This window comes from Sinocyclocheilus anshuiensis, unplaced genomic scaffold, assembly GCF_001515605.1.
Source record: "Sinocyclocheilus anshuiensis isolate Anshui unplaced genomic scaffold, SAMN03320099.WGS_v1.1 scaffold658, whole genome shotgun sequence".
Classification (NCBI taxonomy): Eukaryota; Metazoa; Chordata; class Actinopteri; order Cypriniformes; family Cyprinidae; genus Sinocyclocheilus; species Sinocyclocheilus anshuiensis.
Window position 1 is genome coordinate 558,034 of NW_015542402.1, and position 24,248 is coordinate 582,281.

Genomic DNA, 24,248 nt, shown 5'->3' on the forward strand with positions numbered 1-24,248 from the left:
TTAATATTACTCAGTACTTAAATGTATAATTACACTGTAACAAGGACACCTTAAAATAAAGTGTAACCCAATAATGACTTAAAATTATGTTTTGGGTGTAATTTCTCAGCCAAAATTAATGTGCAATTAATTCAATTCATTAATTGCCAAATCATGTAATTAATTCACTTAAAAATAGGGCCGTCAAGCGATTAAAATTTTTATTTATTTTTTTTTTTTTTCAAAACCAGTTAATTTAGATGTTACTGTTTTTAGGTTAGCATTTTGTTTTTTAGTGTAGGAATGAAAAATTACAAATGATATGTTTCTCACGTTCATTTTATAGCTCTAGACTAGAGGTCTACACGGAGGACCCGAGACCCGAGGACCCGGGACCCGACCCGGGATCCGTACGGGTTCGGGGCTATATTTTAAATGGTCAGCCGGGTCCGGATTATTGATTATTTTTTTTATAATATTATGAATGAACCGTCTTGTTGCTATATCTACAATTTTTGCTCAGAGAGCACAGAGATGATAGCAAATAAGTAAAGCTGAGCAGCCATGGCACTGGACGAGCAATCGTTATTATAATCCAAATGGGCAAACAGTCTAAATTATTATGCAAGTTGACTCGAGATACAAAAAATGCAAAACTGCAAAGTCGCATTTGTCATCCGTCACCGTGACAGCAAGTGGACTTTTGAAACTGGAATAATGAGTGGATTACGCATTTCAATTGGCAAGAGAGGAATAACACGGATGGAACTTTCTTGGCAAGGAGGATTGTGTGCATCACAGTCAGGTACAAGGGAGAAGGCTTCTTACATTAGGTAAGACAAAAAGTTAAATTTTCGCAACTTGTTTGTCGACTTGTTAATAGCAATTTGCTGTGGAATATGTGCCGATCGGGTCCGATCTGTGTCTTCCCGGCCGGGTTCGGGTCCATCTTTCAAATAACTGACGGTCCGCGTCGGTTCCGGGTAGTACATTTTTGACATTTCTCGGTCCTGCACGGGCCCGGGTCCAACTTTCAAAATAATAGACGGGTCTATTTATATACTAATTTTTGGACCCGTGTAGACCTCTACTCTAGACTCCTACTGGATGACAACGAGTGACTCGCTCACTCACTCTGAGTCTAAGGTCTTGTAGGTGATCACTTCAATGACTTCAATAAGACATAGAGGAGAACTCGATGACAGCGGAACATCTGAGCAACACGGTGTTCCTCACGGACCTGATGACGTTCAACGGCATACTGTTAAGGGAGATTTCAAAATAGGTTAAAAATAGCACTTTAACTTCACCATTCGAAACTGTAATTTAGCGTTTCAAATTAAATAGCCCAGGACTGAAGTATTAGAGATCATTTGGGTGAACGCCATCCCTTGAAATTCCAGACCGACACGTCATGAGTGAGAGGCATAGAGAGAGATAAACGCATTATACAAGCACTGTCAAAGTCTCTACAGCGGATGTGAGGATGCGCTTTCAGAGGAGATTAGCTTGTTTTGGAGCTGATTGTTGAAAGCAACAGTCTGAACTGAGCATGCTCTGTTTGGCCCTTCAGGCTCTGCCTTTTCTATTCAAGCTGAAGGCTTCAAGCCTCAAATGATGCTAATATACAACAAAGCCTGATATAAAACAGTTGTCCTAATTTGTCCTTTTGATTCATATGCAAATTCTTCACATGCAGTTTCATTTACTAATTAGGCCAGAATCCACAAGTGTGGCAAGCGGTAACATCAGTGACTCGAGAGCGACTGAAGTTTTCTGAGTAAGCGGAGCTGCAAAAAGCAGACATGAGCTGATATTTCTCACCAACAGTGTTTCTGCTGCACAGGAAAAAAAAAAAAACCTAATATCTAAATTAGCTGGTTTTATTCAAGTCAAAAATATAATTTAACTTCACAGAACCGACCTACATACATCAATTTATGGGTTAAATTAAATTCTCCAATGGCGCGTTTTGACTGTGTCAGTGTCTATTTCGTGGATAAACTATTAGTAAACATCCCAACTGTGTGACACTATAGTGCTGGCTTAACAATATCGATTTCTCATTTCTCAAGATCAGTCTTTTAGTTTATGCTGTTTTCTGTTGATGCGTAAACATTATTTGTAGCACCTGCCTTCCAATAACTGCAATAAGCTTCATGCTGTAACGAGGGAGGTGCGACTAACGGAGTTGAGGATCCAAGTGCAGGCTTTATTAAAAGCGTGGTCAGACAGGCAGGGTCAATCACCAGCAAACAGATATAATCCAGGGCAGACAAAAGGGTAATCCAATACACAAACAAAAGTTCAGGGCAGGCAGCAAACGATCAGAAAACAAGGAACAGTCCAGGGTCAAAAACAAGGCAAGGCAAGGCAAGGCAACAAGGAAACTCGGAAAAACACAGGAACTAGAGCTAGACACGGGTAAACACGGGCTAAACATTCAATACTGAGCAATGTGAAAGAGAGAAACCAGGCTTTAAATAGGGTGAGACAGATGAGGTAACAAGACACAGGTGAATGCAATCAGTGATAATGAGTCCAGGCAAAGGATTATGGGGAATGAAGTCTGGGGAAAAGAGGCAAGAGTCTGTAATGGAGTGCCCTCTAGCGAAGCTCACGGGAACTAGAGATCGTGACACATGCTTTGTTACTTCTAACATGAAACAAAGTCTCAGCTTTCAAATTCTGTCAATTTTATCACAAAATACAACTGATAAATGTGATTTTGTCACTCTTTAATGTGTCGTGACAGAACGCTCTAGACGCCTCAGTTCAAGCGGCACGTGAACTGATCATCTCTTCTTCTAACTCCTAAATTATACAGCATATATGCAGCTGATTCAGGTATTTATCTTTTAACAGCAGGTAAAGATATCGTGAGAGATACTGTCCCACTCACTAAAGCGGATGTGAGGATGCGCTTTCAGAGGAGATTAGCTTGTTTTGGAGCTGATTGTTGAAAGCAACAGTCTGAACTGAGCATGCTCTGTTTGGCCCTTCAGGCTCTGCCTTTTCTATTCAAGCTGAAGGCTTCAAGCCTCAAATGATGCTAATATACAACAAAGCCTGATATAAAACAGTTGTCCTAATTTGTCCTTTTGATTCATATGCAAATTCTTCACATGCAGTTTCATTTACTAATTAGGCCAGAATCCACAAGTGTGGCAAGCGGTAACATCAGTGACTCGAGAGCGACTGAAGTTTTCTGAGTAAGCGGAGCTGCAAAAAGCAGACATGAGCTGATATTTCTCACCAACAGTGTTTCTGCTGCACAGGAAAAAAAAAAAAACCTAATATCTAAATTAGCTGGTTTTATTCAAGTCAAAAATATAATTTAACTTCACAGAACCGACCTACATACATCAATTTATGGGTTAAATTAAATTCTCCAATGGCGCGTTTTGACTGTGTCAGTGTCTATTTCGTGGATAAACTATTAGTAAACATCCCAACTGTGTGACACTATAGTGCTGGCTTAACAATATCGATTTCTCATTTCTCAAGATCAGTCTTTTAGTTTATGCTGTTTTCTGTTGATGCGTAAACATTATTTGTAGCACCTGCCTTCCAATAACTGCAATAAGCTTCATGCTGTAACGAGGGAGGTGCGACTAACGGAGTTGAGGATCCAAGTGCAGGCTTTATTAAAAGCGTGGTCAGACAGGCAGGGTCAATCACCAGCAAACAGATATAATCCAGGGCAGACAAAAGGGTAATCCAATACACAAACAAAAGTTCAGGGCAGGCAGCAAACGATCAGAAAACAAGGAACAGTCCAGGGTCAAAAACAAGGCAAGGCAAGGCAAGGCAACAAGGAAACTCGGAAAAACACAGGAACTAGAGCTAGACACGGGTAAACACGGGCTAAACATTCAATACTGAGCAATGTGAAAGAGAGAAACCAGGCTTTAAATAGGGTGAGACAGATGAGGTAACAAGACACAGGTGAATGCAATCAGTGATAATGAGTCCAGGCAAAGGATTATGGGGAATGAAGTCTGGGGAAAAGAGGCAAGAGTCTGTAATGGAGTGCCCTCTAGCGAAGCTCACGGGAACTAGAGATCGTGACACATGCTTTGTTACTTCTAACATGAAACAAAGTCTCAGCTTTCAAATTCTGTCAATTTTATCACAAAATACAACTGATAAATGTGATTTTGTCACTCTTTAATGTGTCGTGACAGAACGCTCTAGACGCCTCAGTTCAAGCGGCACGTGAACTGATCATCTCTTCTTCTAACTCCTAAATTATACAGCATATATGCAGCTGATTCAGGTATTTATCTTTTAACAGCAGGTAAAGATATCGTGAGAGATACTGTCCCACTCACCACACCACTGCTGTTAAACTCCACAAATGATTTAAAGAGTATCATAAAAGTAGTTCATACACTTCGTGTTCTGTATAAAAAATAGTGAGGAACAGGTCTAAATGTGAGTGAGTACCTTCCGTTCTGCTCTGCTTGTTCAACTGACAATACACCTCAGCACTATATATGGAGAAAAAGGCATATACTGCACTTAAATTTAATTGGATTGTTGTCATTTGAAATTTGAATATGCATAAATATGATACTGAGCAGCTTTTCTGAAAACATTTACCATAAGCAACAGCAACACTCGTCTTAGCAAAACTCAGTGTGGGTTCACTCTAGTGCATACAGTACGTGCATCACATTTGAGCTTTCTCGAGTCTCTTGCAAATGAGAGTGATGTTTATGAGGCAAGGGATTTATGCAGGAACAGGAGATATTTATAAGTAGAACATGGCATCCATTTCAAATAGCAAATACTTTAATGTAATGAATCTTATGGGAGCGATACAGTTAATGAAGTGGCCATGTGACCTGTTTATTCACCATCGTGAAAGAAGGATGCTTTTAGGCTCATTAATAATAAAAACAAAAACAAATTGAAGTTTAGCATGCACTGCACCTGGATATTACTGTAAGGAAAAAAACAATACTGGAAAAAAATCAGCACAACATGCTGTCTCTTATATATTTACTTAAGTGAAACTATATAATATCTGATGGCCGTATTAAAGTGCCCCTATTATACTTTTTTGGATATTACCTTTCATGTAGTGTGTAATATAGCTGTTGTTGATGTAATACTTCTCAAAGTGCATGACAAATGCAGTAACTGTCTCACAAAAGTAAGAATTGATTCTGAACTGCCTGAAAACAGTCGTCAGTTTTGGTCAGTCACACTTTAAAATACATTTTAGCTTTTCGTCAACTTACAAATTCACACTCCGTGTTTTTACTATGATTACATAGAGCAGCAAGCTCTTGAGGTTGTCATGGCAACCAGATGCATCACACGTGAATTAGTTGCATTATGTCTATTTTTGCTGCTCTAGCAATAAACACCTTGAAATGAATGCACTATAAACATGTCTGTCAACAAAATATCAAAGTAGGCTTTTTTTAAACAAATCAAGGAGTGAATTTCTCACCCACTGCTATAAAACAGACATCTGTAGGACATTATTCAAGTTAAATGCACAATAGCAGCCAAACAAACACTTCACAGCCTATTTAGCAAATCTTATTAAAAATCTAGGTTTTGTTTTGTGTAAATTAAATAACATTTGGATGTAAATTGTCCTCATCCTGACCTGAATGTAGAACACCGAACCACTACATGTTTCAGACACTATGAGAAAATTCATTCAAGTGTTTTTGACCTTGGATGCATGTAAACATATTGTAGGAGACCTCCAAAACAAAATAGGAACCTTTAAAATAGCATAAGGGGATACATTAATGTCTAAATGTCAAACTGGTGCATATATAGGCCACACACACCCTGTAAAGTTTCAGGTGTGACAACTGCATTTAAATAAAGGAGTGAATTTCGTGAGTTTCGTGTGTGTACGGATCAGAACTCCCTCTCGAAACTCGACACCATAGCAACGTTTTGCCATCTTATGCATTTGGAATCTGCTATTTCTGACCAAAGTAATATTACAGTGACCGAAGACTCATTATATTCGGTGATTTTAATGAAACCACCATCAACAGAGCCGGTGTGTTTTGCTTATGTTTGGAATGTTGCTTCACAGAGCGTGTTTATGAAAGGGTTGCCATGTCCACTTATTATTATTAAGCGTCTTTGGGCTTGTTGTTTGGGCTCAGCTCACAAAACGATCCATTTTATGGGGTTAGTAGGCAGGTGCAGGTTGTGATATTTAGTATGTGGCTTATTTTCAAGATAACACATTTGGATTTGAGTTTCTTATGGGCTTGTTCCTATTTGCTGTTTTTTTTTATAGCAAGATCTGGCAAAATCAATGAGTCAAATTGTACCTTGCTCCCTGTGATTTCTTGCACCGTGCATGCAGAAAAGACACGTCTCTGATATGTGTTTAAATAAGTCATTATCAGTTCGCTTCCATACACACTGCATAAAATTTCTGCAATGCAGATTTAAATGCAGACTCAAAACTCATCTGTTTAGCTGTGCATTTATTGAATGAGCACTGTGCTACGTCCGAACTGATTGCACTGTATTTTATGTATAATCATTTTCTATTTTTAACTGTTTTAAATTCATTTTAAATCAATTTCTAAATATTTTTTATTGTTTTATTGTTGTGATTTTTAAAGATTATTTTACTTCCTTTTATGTAAAGCACTTTGAATTACCATTGTGTATGAAATGTGCTATATAAATAAACTTGCCTTGCCTTGCAAATGCGGTTGCCACTACTTGCATTTTTCAATAGTCGGTTCAGTTGTAGAATGCAGTTGTCACTCCTCTAAATATATGAACTGTGTGTGCACAGAACAGGATTAAGCACTAAAAGGTGAAATGACAACTGAATTTACCTGCAGTGTGTACGTGGCCAAAAGTACTTATTTAATTAGTACTTAATTATCATAGGCTATCACCAGTATACAGAGATGGATTGGCAATTAAATATATATAAACATCCACAATACCCAACAAAACAATGTTATATTGGGTCTGGGCTAAAATGAAAAAAAGTAAAAAAAAGTACTCTGAAAATGTCTTGAGGGAACACAGTGCTGAGTCTGTAGTTCACTGTCATAGCATTTATGTTGTGAATGTACACGTGACTTCATACATCTCAAAAACAAGTCTCCACGAGCTGAGAGGGATCATTAGGAGTTCTGTCACTGACACTGCAAAAACACCTTCCAGCTTCCCTCCACCCACCAGAGATTCATTTGTACACCTCTTGGTGTTTTGATGGTGGACACGCTCAAGTTTCTCCCGGCTGCAGAGGCGTCCCGCTGCGCGCCAGGCATCAGTCAAACGCTCTCACGCTTTGTTGTGGCACTCCGGTGGCCTGCAGAGATGAAAGACACCTCTCCAATGCAGAGTGTTTTGCTGCTGATTGTATGTTGTAAGAGAGAGTGTTGGGATCAAAGTTGAGCTGAACAGTGACCCGAGGAGGTGTCTTTCTGTTTAATGACAGGCATGAACAGAGAGAAGCATGTCCTGTTCACAAGCATCAGTAAGGCATTTAAAGATGGCTAATTACACGATATGTGAGAAATTATGAAGGCTCTGGTTCCACAAATAATAAAACTCTTTAATTCCTGCAGTTATTACTTTTATAAAAACGGTTCCAGTCCTTGATTCTGACTGGTCAACAGCTGTTTTATTCGCGATAATGCACGGTTATGACCGCTTCACCCAACGGTTCTGTGTATCACTGCGCAACACCCTTAGCACCATAAACAATCTATAAAGATTTTTTCTCCCAAAATTAACTGGGAGATTGGAGATATGTTGATGTGTGCGTGCTTCTGTGTGGAAGCCCACAGTTTCCGAAGTGCAGAGGGAATATAACTGCATTTAATAGCTTTCTCTTTCGGTTATGGTACTGTATCATCAGTTTAATCTATAATGACACTTGCAAACTCACACTGTGCAGCAAATCTGTCTGTTTTAAACTAAAAGACAGAAAACAGACGTTTTCTCATGCTGAGAGATAATCAGATGTATATGTGTGAGAAAATATCACATATGGTGTTAAAACATAAATGACACAGAGGATGAGAACAGTTCCTATTCCTATTTTTATTTGAGCTCCATAAGATGAGGCATGTTACATCGGAACATTCTCTTCTCATTTACTGTCACTGTCAGGAACTACTTTTTTTTTAGTGGAAGTGTATGTACAACTGCTGAAAGGACTAAAAAAAAAAGCAAAGTGAAAGTTGGTCATTTTTATCGTGTTTATTTTCTTGGTCAGTGTTTTTTGCTTTGTTCGTTTGTTGTTGTAGGCTGTATGACTCTTGATGACTCAAAAGTTGTGATGATGTAATGCGGTCAAGACCTGGAAGTACTTCATAGTCATCAACACCACCGGAAAAAAAAAATCCCCAAAATGAACTAAAGACAGAGCAAACAAAACCCAAATGAACAAATGGATAATCTCAGATATTTCCCCTTAAAATACCCCAATAATCTCACCTGTGAGATCTCAAAAATGTCTCAAACTGTGCTCAGATTAGTCAACATCTGCAATCAGAAGTCAGAGATCTGAATATACTGAATATACAAACTCTACTGCTATTCAATCATTTTATAGCTCTACACTCTCAGTGTATGACGCATGTCTAAATAAAGACTTCAAAACTGAATGAAATAAACAAATAAGAGAGATCTAACCGAGAGCTCCCTAAATCTCCTGAGCTGTGAGCTATAAACGTGATCTTGGCTGCGTATGAGCAGAAAAACTGAATTTAACCTTCAGGATTAAAAATCACCATAAAACCAAGCCCTGACGCATGGCGTGATGTATAAACTCCTCCACAAATATACACGCAAGACTCCTTTCCTTCAGTTTACACATGCTGGAATACATAAGCGAGTCCACTGTGACATTCAGCGTGGCATTCCTTGCGATTTCCCTGCTCTCTGTAAACTGGATTAAAGGTGCAGTATGTCAACGTTATTCTTTTCCTTCTTGATGTGAAGTACTTTATAGATCTCCTCAGACCGCACGCCTCAGCTGTGCACAAAGGCACTGCGCTTTGTTATCATTTATGAGGTGGAACGTTGTCAAGTGCTTCTTGTGCTTTAGAATGCCCTTCATTTAGTTAGAGGCCATAAACCTTGACCGTCTTATCACGAGGCATATTCCCTACATGACACCACTACAGATCAAAACTGTAGCTTATGGATACAACTCACATCTTATGTGCTGTCTAGAGATGAGCATCTGACATAAATATGGTCTGTGATGTTATACCGGCTAAACACAGCAGTGCTGAGTTCATATGGTGAATCATTATGAACATGGCTTGTATTTTTGTCTTGATTTCTAGCACAGACAACCTGAAAATAAGACTTGGGCATTATGTTAAAGGGACAGTTCACCCAAAAATGTAAGTTTTGGGTGAACCTGCACGAGTTTCTTTCTTCTGTTGAACACAAAGAAGATGTTTTGAAGAATGATTGTAACCAAACAGTTGACAGTAGCCATCAATTTCCATAGTATTTTTTTATACTATTGAAGTCAATGGCTACCAACTTTCTTCAAAATATCTTCTTTTGTGAAACAGTAAACTAATACGGTTTGGAAAAACTTGAGGGTAAATAAATGATGACAGAGTTCTCATTTTTGGATGAACTATCCCTTTAAACCTGCTGGCACGCACACATCATTTTGTTTACATTCACTATATAGGCAAATGGCCACAAATGTTCCGAATGTTGACAAATGATGCATCTTTTGAAAGGTCTATGAGTTTAGCATCAGTATCTGCTTAGACTAGTCTTAAAAGTTAGACACCTGAATTTTTTCTGCAAGACTGGTCATAATTTTTAAAAGTCAGTTACATAAAAACATAAAATGATCTAATTTGAATCTGAAAAGTTAGACTGATAACCACTTGGTTAAATGCTAGTTAGTCAAACTAGTTCTAAAGACACAGTCTTAACATGGTGACTACTGTATGTTTATGCAACTGGCCCCTGGTCTCAGTTTCATGATAAGCTTCAGTAACAGTAATATAGTAATTTGGGCTGGAAATACAAATGATAATCAAAACTTCAAGACTTTAAGCCTTTATTATAAAACAGCGATCGTAAGATGAATCCAATCCGTCACACTTAAATTGTTAAAGCATCTATTTAATTTGTTTTTTCTTTTAAAGAAGCTTATCAATACATACATTTTTGGTTTTAATATTTTCATTGTGTGGTAACCATTTTATAAAAGCAATAAGGTACTCGAGGCGTGCTTGTATCGTGAATAAATCACGGCTGAATTAACAAAAGCATTGAATCCATGAAATATTGATATATTATCCACTGTTTACATCAGATCTGTCTGAATGATCTGCAACTCAACTTGAGATTTGAATCCGAGGCGGAAGGAAGTAGTTGCGCACACAAAAGAGTTTTTAAGACAGTCAGTGGTTGTTTCATCTATATAAAAAAAGCATTGAATCCATGAAATATTGATATATTATCCACTGTTTACATCAGATTTGTCTGAATGATCTGCAACTCAACTTGAGATTTGAATCCGAGGCGGAAGGAAGTAGTTGCGCACACAAAAGAGTTTTTAAGACAGTCAGTGGTTGTTTTTTATTTATTTACTTGTGCCATTGAACTATTGTATAAACGCAGTATCACACTCGTAGCTGTGTAATATCGCTGTATATCAGCATGGCTGTGCATATCACACGGCTACTTGTGTGATATATATATGTGACCCTGGAGCACAAAACCAGTCTTAAGTCGCTGGGTTATATTTGTAACAATAGCCAAAAATACATTGTATGGGTCAAAATTATTGATTTTTCTAATATTGTCTTATCCTAACAAACCATACATCAATGGAAAGTTTATTTATGAGATGGTGTATAAATCTCAATTAAAAAAAATGGACCCTTATGACTGGTTTTGTGGTCCAGGGTCACATATTTGCATGTTTATTTGCCTGATAAACAATATGCAGAACAGATATATTGTTTTACTTCTGTTTTTGACATTATGATTACAACAGCACCGAAATGCACAAATTGTTTCAACACTTTTATCAATACTGTAATTTCACCTTTATCTGAAATTTCAGTCATCTTAAAAAAAAAGTTACATTTTATCTTCATATTACAACAATGAAAATATTACATATTTATTACATATATACATATTTTTTATTTATTACAACAACAACAGCAACACTTCTATTGCTTAATATTGCAAACTGGTATTGTAAATATAAACACACTGGTTTGTAGCGCAAATAGTTTTACTGTTTACCGCACTTTTTTATTCTTCTAGTTATCTACAGTAGTCAACATTTGAAGTGGATCAAAAAAGTTTATCAAAGTTGTCCTAAAACAAGAACGGGTATTGTTTTGGTTTTAGGACAACTTTGATGAAAGGCTTTGATCCACTTCAAATGTTGACTACAGTATAGCGGCTAATGAATCAGAAGTTATGTACATTCAGAGAGAATATCTTACTTTCACATTGTAAATTAAGGTGGATTGAGCTCAGAACATCCCCCATAAAAATATCTTTGGAGAAGCAGTAGATGTATTGACCGACAGTACGCACAGCAAACACAAGCACTGGACACTTGAGCTTGCAGCGCTACAGTGAGGAACATGCATCTCACCTTTGAAAAAGCAGTCTTTACTGTGGACCACATAGATTCTCCTCCGCTGCAGGCAAGCGGTGCGGTAAAGCTCGCAGTGGTTCTCATAAAAACGTCCGTCAGAGCCACACACAGGCACAAACGAAGTGTGGCAGCTTTCCTGGCACACACACTCGGCACGGCCCGTTACCTCCCTGACCACACACTCCCGACCCCGGCCACAGTACGTCCTCCTGCATGGACCCTCATCTGCAGAGAGAAAAGGCTAAACGTTAAAATCAACATTGTTTTGTGTGTGATTCATCAGCCTGTGAAACAACATAATCAATCCCTCTTAGGTTTCATGAACCTGTCATATAGCATGCTGCAGCCATGACATCAAAACCTGGAAGATTAACTTGCCATGCACTGTAAAAAATCATTATGGTTTTAATGGGAAAAGACTGTAAAATTGCTATGGTAAAAACCTGTTAATTGGTTAAGAGCAAGTTCCCTTACTATATACTATAATAGATCTAACCTTACATTTACAAAAAAAGCTCTGAAGTGTTTTTTTTTCTACATTTTCTTAAAAACATATTAATGGCTAAGTCTGATTACACTATTCAGCACAAACTGTGCTACAATAATATGTGAGCAACATGTATTTGAGAAAATTATGTTTATGTGTGGTTAGTAAAAAAACTATTTTTTTTATTAAGTCACCAAAATAAGGCCATAAACCACATACTAAACATTTGTAAACAAAATACATGTTTTTAACTGTAAATTGAAGTTCAATCTGTAAAACCTAAAATGTTGCTACTGTATTTTTTTTTTACAAAATTTCTGGCAACCACAGCTGCTGTTTTTTTACTGTAAATTTCACAGATTTTTAAATGTCACATTTTACAACGTAGGTTCCCTCGAAATTTTCATATGGGTTTATAATGGGGATTTAAAATTTTTGAGTAAAACAAGGTCTGTCGTAAATATAAATTGATAATACAATGTGAATTACACACACCCATACTGAAAATGCAAATTCTGATGTGTTTATGTTTATTTTTAAAAATGTATGTTTCTAGTAAGTAACTACATGAGAACTTTTGGGGTGTGAGTGTGTGCAGTTTACAATTAGAACAAAAAGTCCAAGTACAGTAATTACATTTACCTTAAAAATTATTTTGCTCATGAATTGAAAAACCCACTATAAAAACAAACAAAAACAAATCCCATTATATTTTTCTCTGAATATCCTCTTCGGATCTCACATTATGAAATGAACCTGAGTTGTACTAGTAAAACAGAGACAGAACAGCATGTTTGTAAAGCAGTTTGGACACACTTTGGTTCACTCTATCCCAGATAGTATGTTAAAGTTTCTCCAGCCAAGTCTAAAAACTCGCTCCCTGATGATTCCTCCGTTGGCACTGGAAAAGCTGCTGAGGTCTGGACGCTCTTTCCAGCACCGCAGGAGTGCAGTAAGGGAAAACTCTTGCTGGAGCCGCGTGCTGGATTTTGGGCTAGTGCATTGTCCATGCCAGTTTTAGTACTTTCTTTGGGCGACAGCTGGTAGGCAGGAAATGATTCCCTATTAATTCCTTACCACTGACTGAGAGCGCTGGAGTGGCATCAAACTTGGATCGCCGTCGCCTACTCTCAACATTACATGCAGTTCAGTCTGAACGTTATGACGGTGTGCACCATCAGGCAGTAGAATGTGTTGACTGGTAGAGATTACGAGCGAGTCATTTTGAAACATCAAGACAAATAAAACCATGACACAAAACACGATACTTTCTTCTCTGAGGTTAAAATATCCATTCTGAGACAGTCAGACAGGATTATACAGCCTAGAAAGAGAATAATCACTAAAAGCTGTCATCCACTTCAGTTCATCGCGATCTCACGACGTTCCATTAATTAATGAAGCTGTCTGCACTGCTCAATGAATCTCTTATTTACATTGTACCTACACATTGTTATAATGAGAGGATTCGCGAGCTTACAGAACTCAGCACTTGACAAAAACTCAGCGTTTTGAGTGGTGAGTGAACATTGGATGCTCTCCAGAACACAAATACACACTGGAGCGTTTGCCAAATATGTTTCGCCAATATCAAATGGGGCCCCCTGATTCCCCGGGGCCCTAAGCGGCCACTTACCTCGCTTATTGGTTAAGTCTGCCCCTGACTGTGGCATTCCTAGTACATGCAGTGTTAAAATCATAAGGAGGGCAATTGAAAGACTCAATTCAATTTAGTGTGATTACATGGAGTCTTAAATGGCATCAGAAAATTTAAGGAGGAGATTTGGTTTATTTCCTCCGTCAAACATTTTGTACACTTAGAATGCAAATGGGCTTCATCCATGCATTGCGTTTTGTTTAACTGGAATTATTTGGTATTCAGAAGTATGCTGAATGGACTCAGGTGTGAATTTCAACAGCTCTGATAAGTAACATCACATGCAGCCAAAGTTAACTTTATTTTAAGAAAAACACATACACAGTGGTGCTTTTTGATTTCTGCACAATAACACACACTGACCTTTAATTCTCCGTGTTATGGGTTTTCAATGAGTATGGCTAACAGTAATAATAAAATCTGATCAACAGGGCAAAAAAATACGTGCCTCCCCTTAAGATCGCAGCCTGTGTCAGTTGGTTTACTAATTATTTACCGCACATCCATAAAGCAACGGCAGACACGAACACCCGGCCCAACATCTTGACCTTCTTCCTCCGTGTCAAGGTTGCAGACAATTACCGGATCATTTGTATTCCCTGAGCATTGAAGATTAGGTGCTTAGCTGAGCTCTGCTTCTGTGAAAATGATTTGCTCTTCTTGGGACGCCTGCTGTCCGACCATCTCTTGCCTTTCCTAGCTCTTTCTCTGCCCCAAGTTGAACAATCTGGTCCAAAACACAAATGCTCCTTTTACAGCACTATTAGCAATTCTGCAGAGATGTCGTCCTCTTTGCAATCATGGCATGCACTCGCTGACAATTCCCAACTGAACTCCGCTCTGATTTACTTAAGGAGCTAAAGAGTTGAGTTGTAATCCATTCAGTGTGGGCAGCGAGACAATGGTGATACATGATTCTTAAAGGCTGTCAAACTCTGCCAAGCCGTTCAGCAGACGAGCTAATGCGTTTGTTTATCACGACCATTCTTGGGACTGTTAAGAAGCGGCAAGCCATTGCTGGTCCGTCAGCAATCTCTCCAGGCCTGGATGACAGATGCTCAAACATTTCATAGGAATCACCCAGGGAATCACAAAGGGAATGTTTGCGAGCATTGTTCATCGGCCGTGGATTGCTCTGGATCTGATCCCATTGTCATCAAGTAAATGTGACTAATTGATTTCTTTCACAGGGAGTCACGTAGACAAGAGCAACAGTGGTGTAATCCCTGAAAGCTCACACCATATGAACAACTTCCTTTCTGACATTAACCACAGACCACCCTCCAACCTCCAGGGCAAATGCATTGTAAAGTTCTGCCAGAAAGATGTCGGCTTGTCAAGTTTCTCAAATGACGAAATGTCACCCCCCCCTGAATATTCTGTGAGGTAAACATGAAGAATCCATGAAATCTTTCCACTGCACTAAAGGTTCTTTATATTATTAAAATGTCCTCACACTAAGAAAAAATGCTTCTTTTCAGAACTGTTTACTGAGAGGTTCGGTCACACTTTAGTTTGGGGATCACTAACTATTAATAATGGCCTTTCCCTCAATAAACTCCTAATTTGCTGCTTATTAATTCACTGTAAAATCCAATAGTTTACCTTACTTAGATATAATTAGTTATCTTTACTTAGTTGTTATACTTGGTTTTATTAAGTAACAGCTAATTTTAAGGCGAATAAAACAACTTACTTGCTGCAATGAGTAACTCTTACTTAAAATATTCAAGTAGCGCTAATGTGTTGCTAATGTGCAACAAAACAACAGAAGAAGAAGTACGGAAGGTTAGAGAGCATGCGCAACAAGCAACGTTTTTTTTTATTTGTGCGCCGAATTTGCTGAGACTGCTTGCATTTGTACCACTGGACAGTCAGTAATTTGTAATGGATGTTTGAAGCACTTAAGTTAGTGGATTAACGCTTACTTGGTTTTTTTAAGGCAATCGGTTTGCATGCTTCTAGCAAGTAAATCAGATTGCTGTTTAAGTAAATACCACTTAGAAATTCCAAGTTGCAGGAAATGTTACATGAGTTGGCTCAACTTAAATAAAAGAGTTGTTTGAAATACGCACATAGTATATTGTACTTATTATATTTAGTTGTTGAAAATAGTGATTCTGAGTTACCAGAACTTGCGTGTAAGTTTACAACACTAAATAAACCTTTGTTATTACAAATTATTCTTACTTCACTTTACTTGGTTTTTTCAAGGCAATCGGTTTGCATGCTTTTTTTAAGTAAGGTTTACTAATTGGAATTTACAGTGTTGTTAGTAAGGTATTTGTTAAGTTTTGGTATGGGGTAGGGTTAAGGGATCTAAAATATGCTCATGCAGAATAAGGGGCCGTTCACACAGAATGTGTCTTTGTGTTTAAAAACGCAAGATGCAGAGCTCAGGAATGGTTTTTTAAAGAGCACAGCGCAGAATGCCTCCTCTGCCATGTTGCCGTCAAACAAAACAGTTGGCATTTCAACTTGCTACTGTAAACAAAAGCTCACAATGCTTGCCCCAAAACATTGTAATAAGCAACTAGTTACTAATTTGTTGAGTAGAAAGTTTAAAAGAACAACATTTATTTGAAATAGATGTCTTTACTGTCACTTTTGATGAATTTAATGCATCTTTGCTGAAACAATTGGTCACAATTTAAGGATCAGTTCCCGCTATTAACAAACCATTAAATGACTTTTGCCTCAGTAAACTCATAATTTGCTCATAATAGTTAGTAAGGCAGTTGATAAATTTAGGTGTTAGGGATGTAGAATATGGTCATGTAGAATAAATGCTTTATAAGCACTAATAAACAACCATTGTGTTAATAATAGTCATGCTAATAGGCAACTAGTTAATAGTGAGAATTGGTCCCTAAACTAAAGTGTTACCAAACATTATTTAAGGGGAAAAAATAATAAAATAAACTGTAATCTAAATTAAAATGCTAGAAATACACACATAGGGCCCTATTTTAATGATCTAAGTGCATGATCTAAAGCGCACGGCACAGGTGCACTCAGGCTGTGTCCGAATCTACTTTTGCTAGTTTAACGATGGGAAAACGGTCGGCGCGCCCGGGTGCATGGTCTAGATGGGTTGTCCCTGTTCTCTTAATGAGTAATGGGTGTTTTTTGGGCGTAACGTGCAATAAACCAATCAGAGTCTCATCTCCCATCCCCTTTAAAAGCCATGGCGGGTTCGCTATTTACATGGCGGAATGTAATTTTTCATTTTTTTAAATGTTTGTGTGCTGCTGCGCGTCCCTGTGTGTGTAATAAGCAAAGTGTACGCGTGTTGTGCACCTGCCTTTAGGCGCATATTACTAACGCGCTCTTTAAATAACAAAGAAAAAATATTGCACCAGATTTTAGACCAGGTTTGAGTTGATCAATGGCGCAGTCTATTTTCAGTTCCTCAAAATAGCAACGCGCCAACAATGCGCCTGAACACACCTCTTTTTTAGACCAGCACGCCCATGGGCGCACAAATGGGCGCAAATGCATTTGCTATTTAAACAACGCGGCGCAAGACGGGAAAATGAGAACTGCGTCGGGCTGAAACTAGCAAAAACACTTGCGCTGTGCCTTGCGCCGCTTTGAGCCGGGTGTATGATAGGGCCCATAAAATCAATATGTAAACTGAAATTCTGATTTTTATTATTTTTTTTATTAAAAAATTCAATTCAAACCATTAATTCTGTCATCAAAGAAGCACACAGTCACCTTAATTATCAATTGACTTATTAATGAGATTTTTTTCTTAATGGGTCACAGGAGAGGAAAATGTGCGTCTGATTGTTTAAGTAATTATTTGTAATAGTTATTTGTAAAGTTCAGTAATTACTTGCATGCACAATTACTTGCGTTTGTTTAGCGCCTGATTCACTAAATGAAATACGCAGATCAGGTGATGGTGTAAACTCTCAAAATCTATGCTGTTGCACCGACACCTGAATAACGCAACGCTTTTCTTCTCCATCATCTGATCACCATCGGCTGCTTTACTGCTGTCATGATCACTAGAAAGTGCACACCAACATGCCTTTCAGATAAATGTTCTGTTACTTTTGAGTTCTGTGAATACATTTTAAACTGTAATGAGCTTGATCTACATTTAAAGAAAGCATGTTTGCATAGAAATTACTTGATTTGAATACTCAAGGTGCAGTGCTATGTCTGTTTTTTGGGTGAATAGGTAAATAAGACACAGCTGCTTGCTTTGAAACACCACATGTCCTTAGCATTATCGTTCAATCGTTTGCGCAATAGTAACAGTGATGCTTGCCTTTCAAACACCATTAAATATCTGTGTTAACATCGGCTTCATCCCATCTGTGCTTTGAGGTATAAATGACATTTGTGGGTGTGGTGTGGATATTCTGGTTACATGACACGGCCCTCTCAAAGACACTGTGACAAATAAATAAAGAAAACTGATTATTCTCGTCATCTAGTCTTCAGGGATATTGGATTTATTGTAAAGCAGATGAGCGTGTCATGGTTGAATCTCTCTCTGAGACCAGCCACAGCAAAATGGTGTTGACAGCACAGGAGATATCTGAATATCAATGCAGCGGCACTCCCAGCATGTGCTGCTTTAATTCTGTTATCAACAAGCGTGCTTCTCTGTTAAAAGTACAAGATCGTTCATGTTTTTGAGATGTTTCCTCAAATAATTCTTCAGCCACTCAAAGATAACAGAAGAATCTCAAACAGAGCACGCTCAGCTCTTCATTTCAACTGGCCACACATGCAGAAAGTCTTATTCTCAGATCTGAAACACTTTAGCATGCGAATGTGAATGTTTGGCCGATGCGGTGTGACTAGGGCTGTCAAAATTAACATGTTAATTGTGTGTTTCATTTTTTAACATGAACAATATTTAACAAAATATTTAAGACAATGCAACATCCATTTTTTACCCTGGTATCCTTTGGCTAACGTTACAGTAGACTATGAACATGCTATCAAGTATGATAAGACGCAAAAGAGTTATGTGATCAGCTCTCTGTGAACACAGGCATCCGAAACGTGAACACGCACAGGAAGCCGCTTCAGACAGCGAGCCAGTAGCGCATTGAGTTCTCTTTTGCACTTCAATGGACAAAAATACACAGAATTATGACAAAATGCCGTTTTTGGTGAATGACCTCATAAACGTAGTTTTAAATGAGTTAAAAAAAGATGTCTAATCCGTGTCACGTGCGTCAGGTTTTAAAGAGACAGCGCTGCTTTTAAAATTAAACCTGCTGCAGTCTCTCATTGATGGAAATCAAAGAACAAAAGAAAAAGAGAAATCACTCACTGCTCTGCTCGCTGAAATTAAAAGTTCTTATATTTTTCAAAGACTATTAAATGTTAAGAATAATGGATTTCAATTACACTGTTATTAATGTTATTAATGCTGAATTAATAGCTAAAATTGAGGGAAAATGCATTTAATAGAGACATCAGTCGCAGTATTTGTTTCATCAATAATAATATGCTACTTAGTAGAAACATGCTATTATATATATATATATATATATATATATATACCATATTTATGTTGTTTCTACATTTATTTGAAGATTCAATGTCAAATTATGACACTATAAACATATTATTTTAATATCTGATTAATCACAATTAATTGCAGAAAAATGTGCAATTATTTTTTTTACAGCACTGCTTGTGACAATGAACTCAGTGTGTTTTCTCCTCAAAAAAATAAAAATAAAAATATATATATGATTAAAAGAGAACAGAAATAAAATCACACAAATATTACAAAATACGCAAAATAGGCTCACTGGAAAAATAAAAGCAATTTGTATAGAAATGTAAGCATTAACATTAAGCTCCATTCCTAAACCTAACGCTCAGTGAAGCGCAAGCAAACATAGCACCAATTCAGCAAAACGAAACATTATAGGGCTGGGCGATTTTTCTGAATTTAATGATTCACTTGAATGTAATGTTTTGTCACAATTTTATTTATTTATTAAATTTTAAACGAGGAATCACGGTTTTGAATAAAACACAAGGTTATGAGACGCAAGTTGAGCTAGTTAATACATTACATTAACTAATGGAACCTTATTGTAAAGTGTTACCAAAAAAAATTGATAACACTTTACTTATTCAAGGTATTCATAATGTACATGCATTATATCTTTTCATAAATAATTGTAATTGTAAGTTAAAATGCATTATAATATTGAAGGTTTGTTTGCCATGTTTTAATGCATTATACTTTCTAAAGGTATATATGAATAGATGAGTATTAGAACGTGTCATAACTGTGGTTACAATTATTCATGACATCATACAAAGCATTATAAGGTGCATTACTAGGCATAATTGATGCATTACAACTACTTTTATAATGCATTATACATAAAGGCTTTAAGTGTTATGAATTTTTTTTTTCCAGCCCTACGTAACGGTTACATATTTTGTGTCTCATGTTCATCTATCAGGTCTTCAAACAGACAGACAGATTTATAATGTCTTGATGCTTCGAGTCTCAGAAGGTAAGAAGCATTTCTCAGAGCCGACAATGATCATACTTCCAACAAGTTCTTTCTACTAAATGTCCCGGATAAAATATGACTTCCAAATGAAGCAAGGTCAAAGTGAATGTCAGAAAGAGTGATGAGCTACAAATTCAAGGACCGTGACTGAAGCGGAGTGAGTGTGTGTGTGTGTGTGTGTGTTTGACAGGTTGAGCATTCTAAAGATTTCAGATGTAAACACACAAACTCAAAGCCAGCTCCATCTAGCCAATACCGCAGTGCTTGACTTACTGGGCTGCCTGATAACACTTTATTGATCTTCAGATTGCCGCTCCATCTGTTAGCAGCGTGCGGCTGGTACAGTTTGTAGTGCGGTTTACAGCAGCTGTGTCATGAATCGCAGGTGTAGAGGAATGAATCAAAGACAAATACACTGAAGCAGGGCCGAATTTACCTCTTTTCATGACATAGGCAAAACAAATTTTTGGGCCCCCCTTCCCTATTAATGTAATAGGCCTAACATTAGCTACCACCCAAGCAAACAAAAATATTTCTTAATCAGTAGAAGCCGTTACAATAAGCGCTTGCGTTCAATCAATAAAAATCAAATGTAGTTTGAGAACTGAGAAAAACCATTCCATTAATAGGTGCAGCGTTGTGGTCACATAACAACTTCAGGAGTGCATTATCGCTCTAATAATTTTAACGGCCTGGAGTCACAACCACACATCAAGACATTGTTAAGATGATTTATTTCAAGACATTTGTCATGTTTCTGTCCTGAAATCTCGTGTGTGTTGAACTAATTTTTTACGTATTTTACATAACCCTTCCATTGCAAATTCCACAACGTAATTTTAGAGCTAATAACAGAGGCTTGAGCCATTGATATGCAGGCTAATTCAGTTATTAATGCAGTCTAACGCACTTAGAGAGAGAGAGAGAGAGAGAGAGAGAGAGAGAAATTAAGCGCGTGTGAATACCTGCGTCTGTGCGTCTCTCAGCAGTGTTTAGCCGCAGCATCTACTAATAGTGAATCTTTAAGTTAAACTGCTTCAAGAACCTCGCTACTGAGAAAAGTCATGTAGCTTTTCAGCTGCGAAACTATTTTATTGATAAATTCGCGGGGCAGCGCTGACAACAAGTTTCTGGTCGTGTCTCCGCGTGTGTGTTACGCATAGGCACCGCAAATCCGGCCCTGCACTGAAGTGAGTAGTTACTTCGGTGAAAGACTAGTTAACAGCAAGACAGAGTGCAAGCAATGAACAGAACGGGTCTCAAGATGTGCTTTTAACTCTTTTAACTCTTATATATGTAAAATAACACGATCATCAAGCATTAAACAGCATATAAAATAAAACTCCCACATTCAAGTGTTGATAAAAAAAAGAATGCATGAAGCTAGAATAAAAGAGTTTGTTTTGTTTAAAAGCAGAGGCTCTGTTCTTTCTTTTGACATATGTGACCCTGGACCACAAAACCAGTCATAAGGGTTCATTTTTCGAAATTGAGATTTATACATCATCTGAAAGCTGAATAAATAAGCTTTCCATTGATGTATGGTTTGTTAGGATAGGACAATATTTGGTCGAGATACAACTATTTGAAAATCTGGAATCTGAGGGTGCAAAAAAATCTAAATATTGAGAAAATCATCTTTAAAGTTATCCAAATTAAGTTCTTAGCAATGCATATTACTAATGAAAAATTAAGTTTTGATATATTTACGGTAAGAAATTTACAAAATATCTTCATGGAACATGATCTTTACTTAATATCCTAATGATTTTTGGCATAAAATAAAAATTGATAATTTTAACCCATACAATGTATTTTTGGCTATTGCTACAAATATACCCCAGCGACATAAGACTGGTTTGTGCTCCAGGGTCACATATTACATTTTCAGATTTTCAGACAACAAAATATTCTGGGGGCCATGAAATTTTGTGAAAAAAATGCCAGTGGTGGCTGGCAACTTTAAAAAAAATGCTGCCAGGGAAAGAGTTAAAGAGTTTTTTTTTTTTTATTCATTTATTTTTTTCAGGATGCAGAAATACGCCAATACAAAATGCAACTCAATGGCCAAAGAAATCTGTCCACTTTTATTTGTAACAGATAGACACGAAAGTTAGAAGATAACTGCACATGTAGACAGAAGGCAGCTCACGTGTGTCTCCTCTAGAGTTTCACAACAGACTTCAATAATGTCTCAAACTCTCTGCGATCTCCATATGATCTCAAACATTTCTCATCAAACCCTCCCAAGATCATATGATCTGAGCTGCTGTCCACATTTATTTCATAGCTGTATGACAACCTGCAGGTCAAACAGTAGAGCATGGCACTAGCTATAAGGTCACCGGTTTGATTCCCAGGGAATACAAATTGAATGCATCTTGCTTTTATTTATCCTAAGGAATTATTGAAGATATATATATATATATATATATATATATATATATACACAGACATAAAGAAATACAACAGGGTTACTATAGTTATCTAAAACTAAAGCTAAAAAAACATTTAAAAAAAATGTGTTACTTATAATATAACGGAAATCAAATAATAATAATAATACAAGTTTTATTTCAGTTAGTTGACAAGGCAAAGTTTATCATTTTTAATTTAGTTTAACTTGTACTAAAATAACTAAAACTGAAATAAAAAAAATAATAAAAGCCATATAGACATAAAAACTACTAAAAATGGCAAAAATATTTACATTTATACTTACATTTAATCATTTAGCAGATGATTTTATCCAAAGCAACTTACAAATGAGAGTAATAGAAGCAATCAAACCAACAAAAGGGCAACAATATATAAGTGTTGTGTCAAGTCGCGGTTAGTCTAACGTTGTACACAGAGCAAGGTTTTTTTTGTTTGTTTGTTTTTTTTTAATAAATAAAAATAATATAAAGTAGACAGAAAAGAGATAGAACACATAGAGTCAGTGTTAGAGGGACAAGTTATTATTATTTTTGTAATAATTAAAAAGTAAACAAGTAGATAGAATAGAAACAGAATAGAGAGGGTCAAGTGTAGATGGAAGATACGTGTCTTTAGACGTTTCTTGAAGATGGCTCAAGACTCTGATGCTCGGATTGAGTTGGGCAGGTCATTCCACCAGCAGGGAACAGTTTCACTGTCTCCATGAACTGCTTTTAGAAACGCGTCACTAAAATGAACTGACATTCAGCGAATACTTTACATACAGACATGAGAAATATATCTATAGAAAGCTTGACATGTCTACTCTTAAATGAAGTAACTCTTACCGAAAACAAATACTCTGTGATAAAGCAAACTTCATATAACAAAAAGGTTTAAATACATTTTAATATAAATCAATCCCAAGGACACAACAGTGGCTATAGTGGAAGAATCATCTGTATATTTTGTTTACTTCACTCCTGTTTTATTGAAGCACAAAACTTGCTTGGTCTTTATTATATGTGCTCAAACACAAACTATATGCTGGATATTATATTTGATAAACAGAACAGACTTAATAATTCACTCTGCTTTTAACCTCAGCGACTGTAGACGTTTGATTATATTTTCTGCATGGTTATTTATGTGTCCTTGTAAACTGGCTGGTCGCTTAATATCAATTCATCTGCAGCAGAGCTGACGCAGCAGCTCCTCTATCTAGCAGCAAAACGACCCGCAAATCACGCGTCCCACGCAGCCCGAGACCAAAGGCACCTTCTCGTAGCACCTCTGACCCGGGTATGAGCTCACGATGATGTGTTTCCTTTCCATAATATTAATATCATACTGCAGATATTAAAGACTGCAGGCCTGCAGCTCCAGTAATGATTTGCTGACTATTAATCATGTCGATATGAGTCATTTATCAATATCAAGTTATATATGCAAAGGAATTTAACCAAGTGAACCTCAGAGATCAATTATTTCACTAAAACATTCAGACGCACCACATGGCATCATGTTTGCAAATGGTAAATGCCTCCTATTTTCAGGAAAACTAATCAATTC

The 24,248-nt window shown here is 37.1% G+C and overlaps 1 protein-coding gene across 3 annotated transcripts in view; it reads right to left on the bottom strand.

The window, feature by feature from the left end:
- The window catches only part of LOC107692968 (follistatin-related protein 4-like), a 225,917-nt gene that overhangs the window by 135,811 nt on the left and 65,858 nt on the right, over nucleotides 1-24,248 (bottom strand). For all 3 annotated transcript variants that reach the window (XR_001634694.1, XM_016492188.1, XM_016492187.1), the window contains exon 4: nucleotides 11,600-11,827. Coding sequence is in view for 2 of the 3 variants with exons in the window: in XM_016492188.1 (XP_016347674.1) it covers nucleotides 11,600-11,827 (228 nt within the window). In the remaining variant the exon portion in view is untranslated. The remainder of the gene's footprint in view (nucleotides 1-11,599; nucleotides 11,828-24,248) is intronic.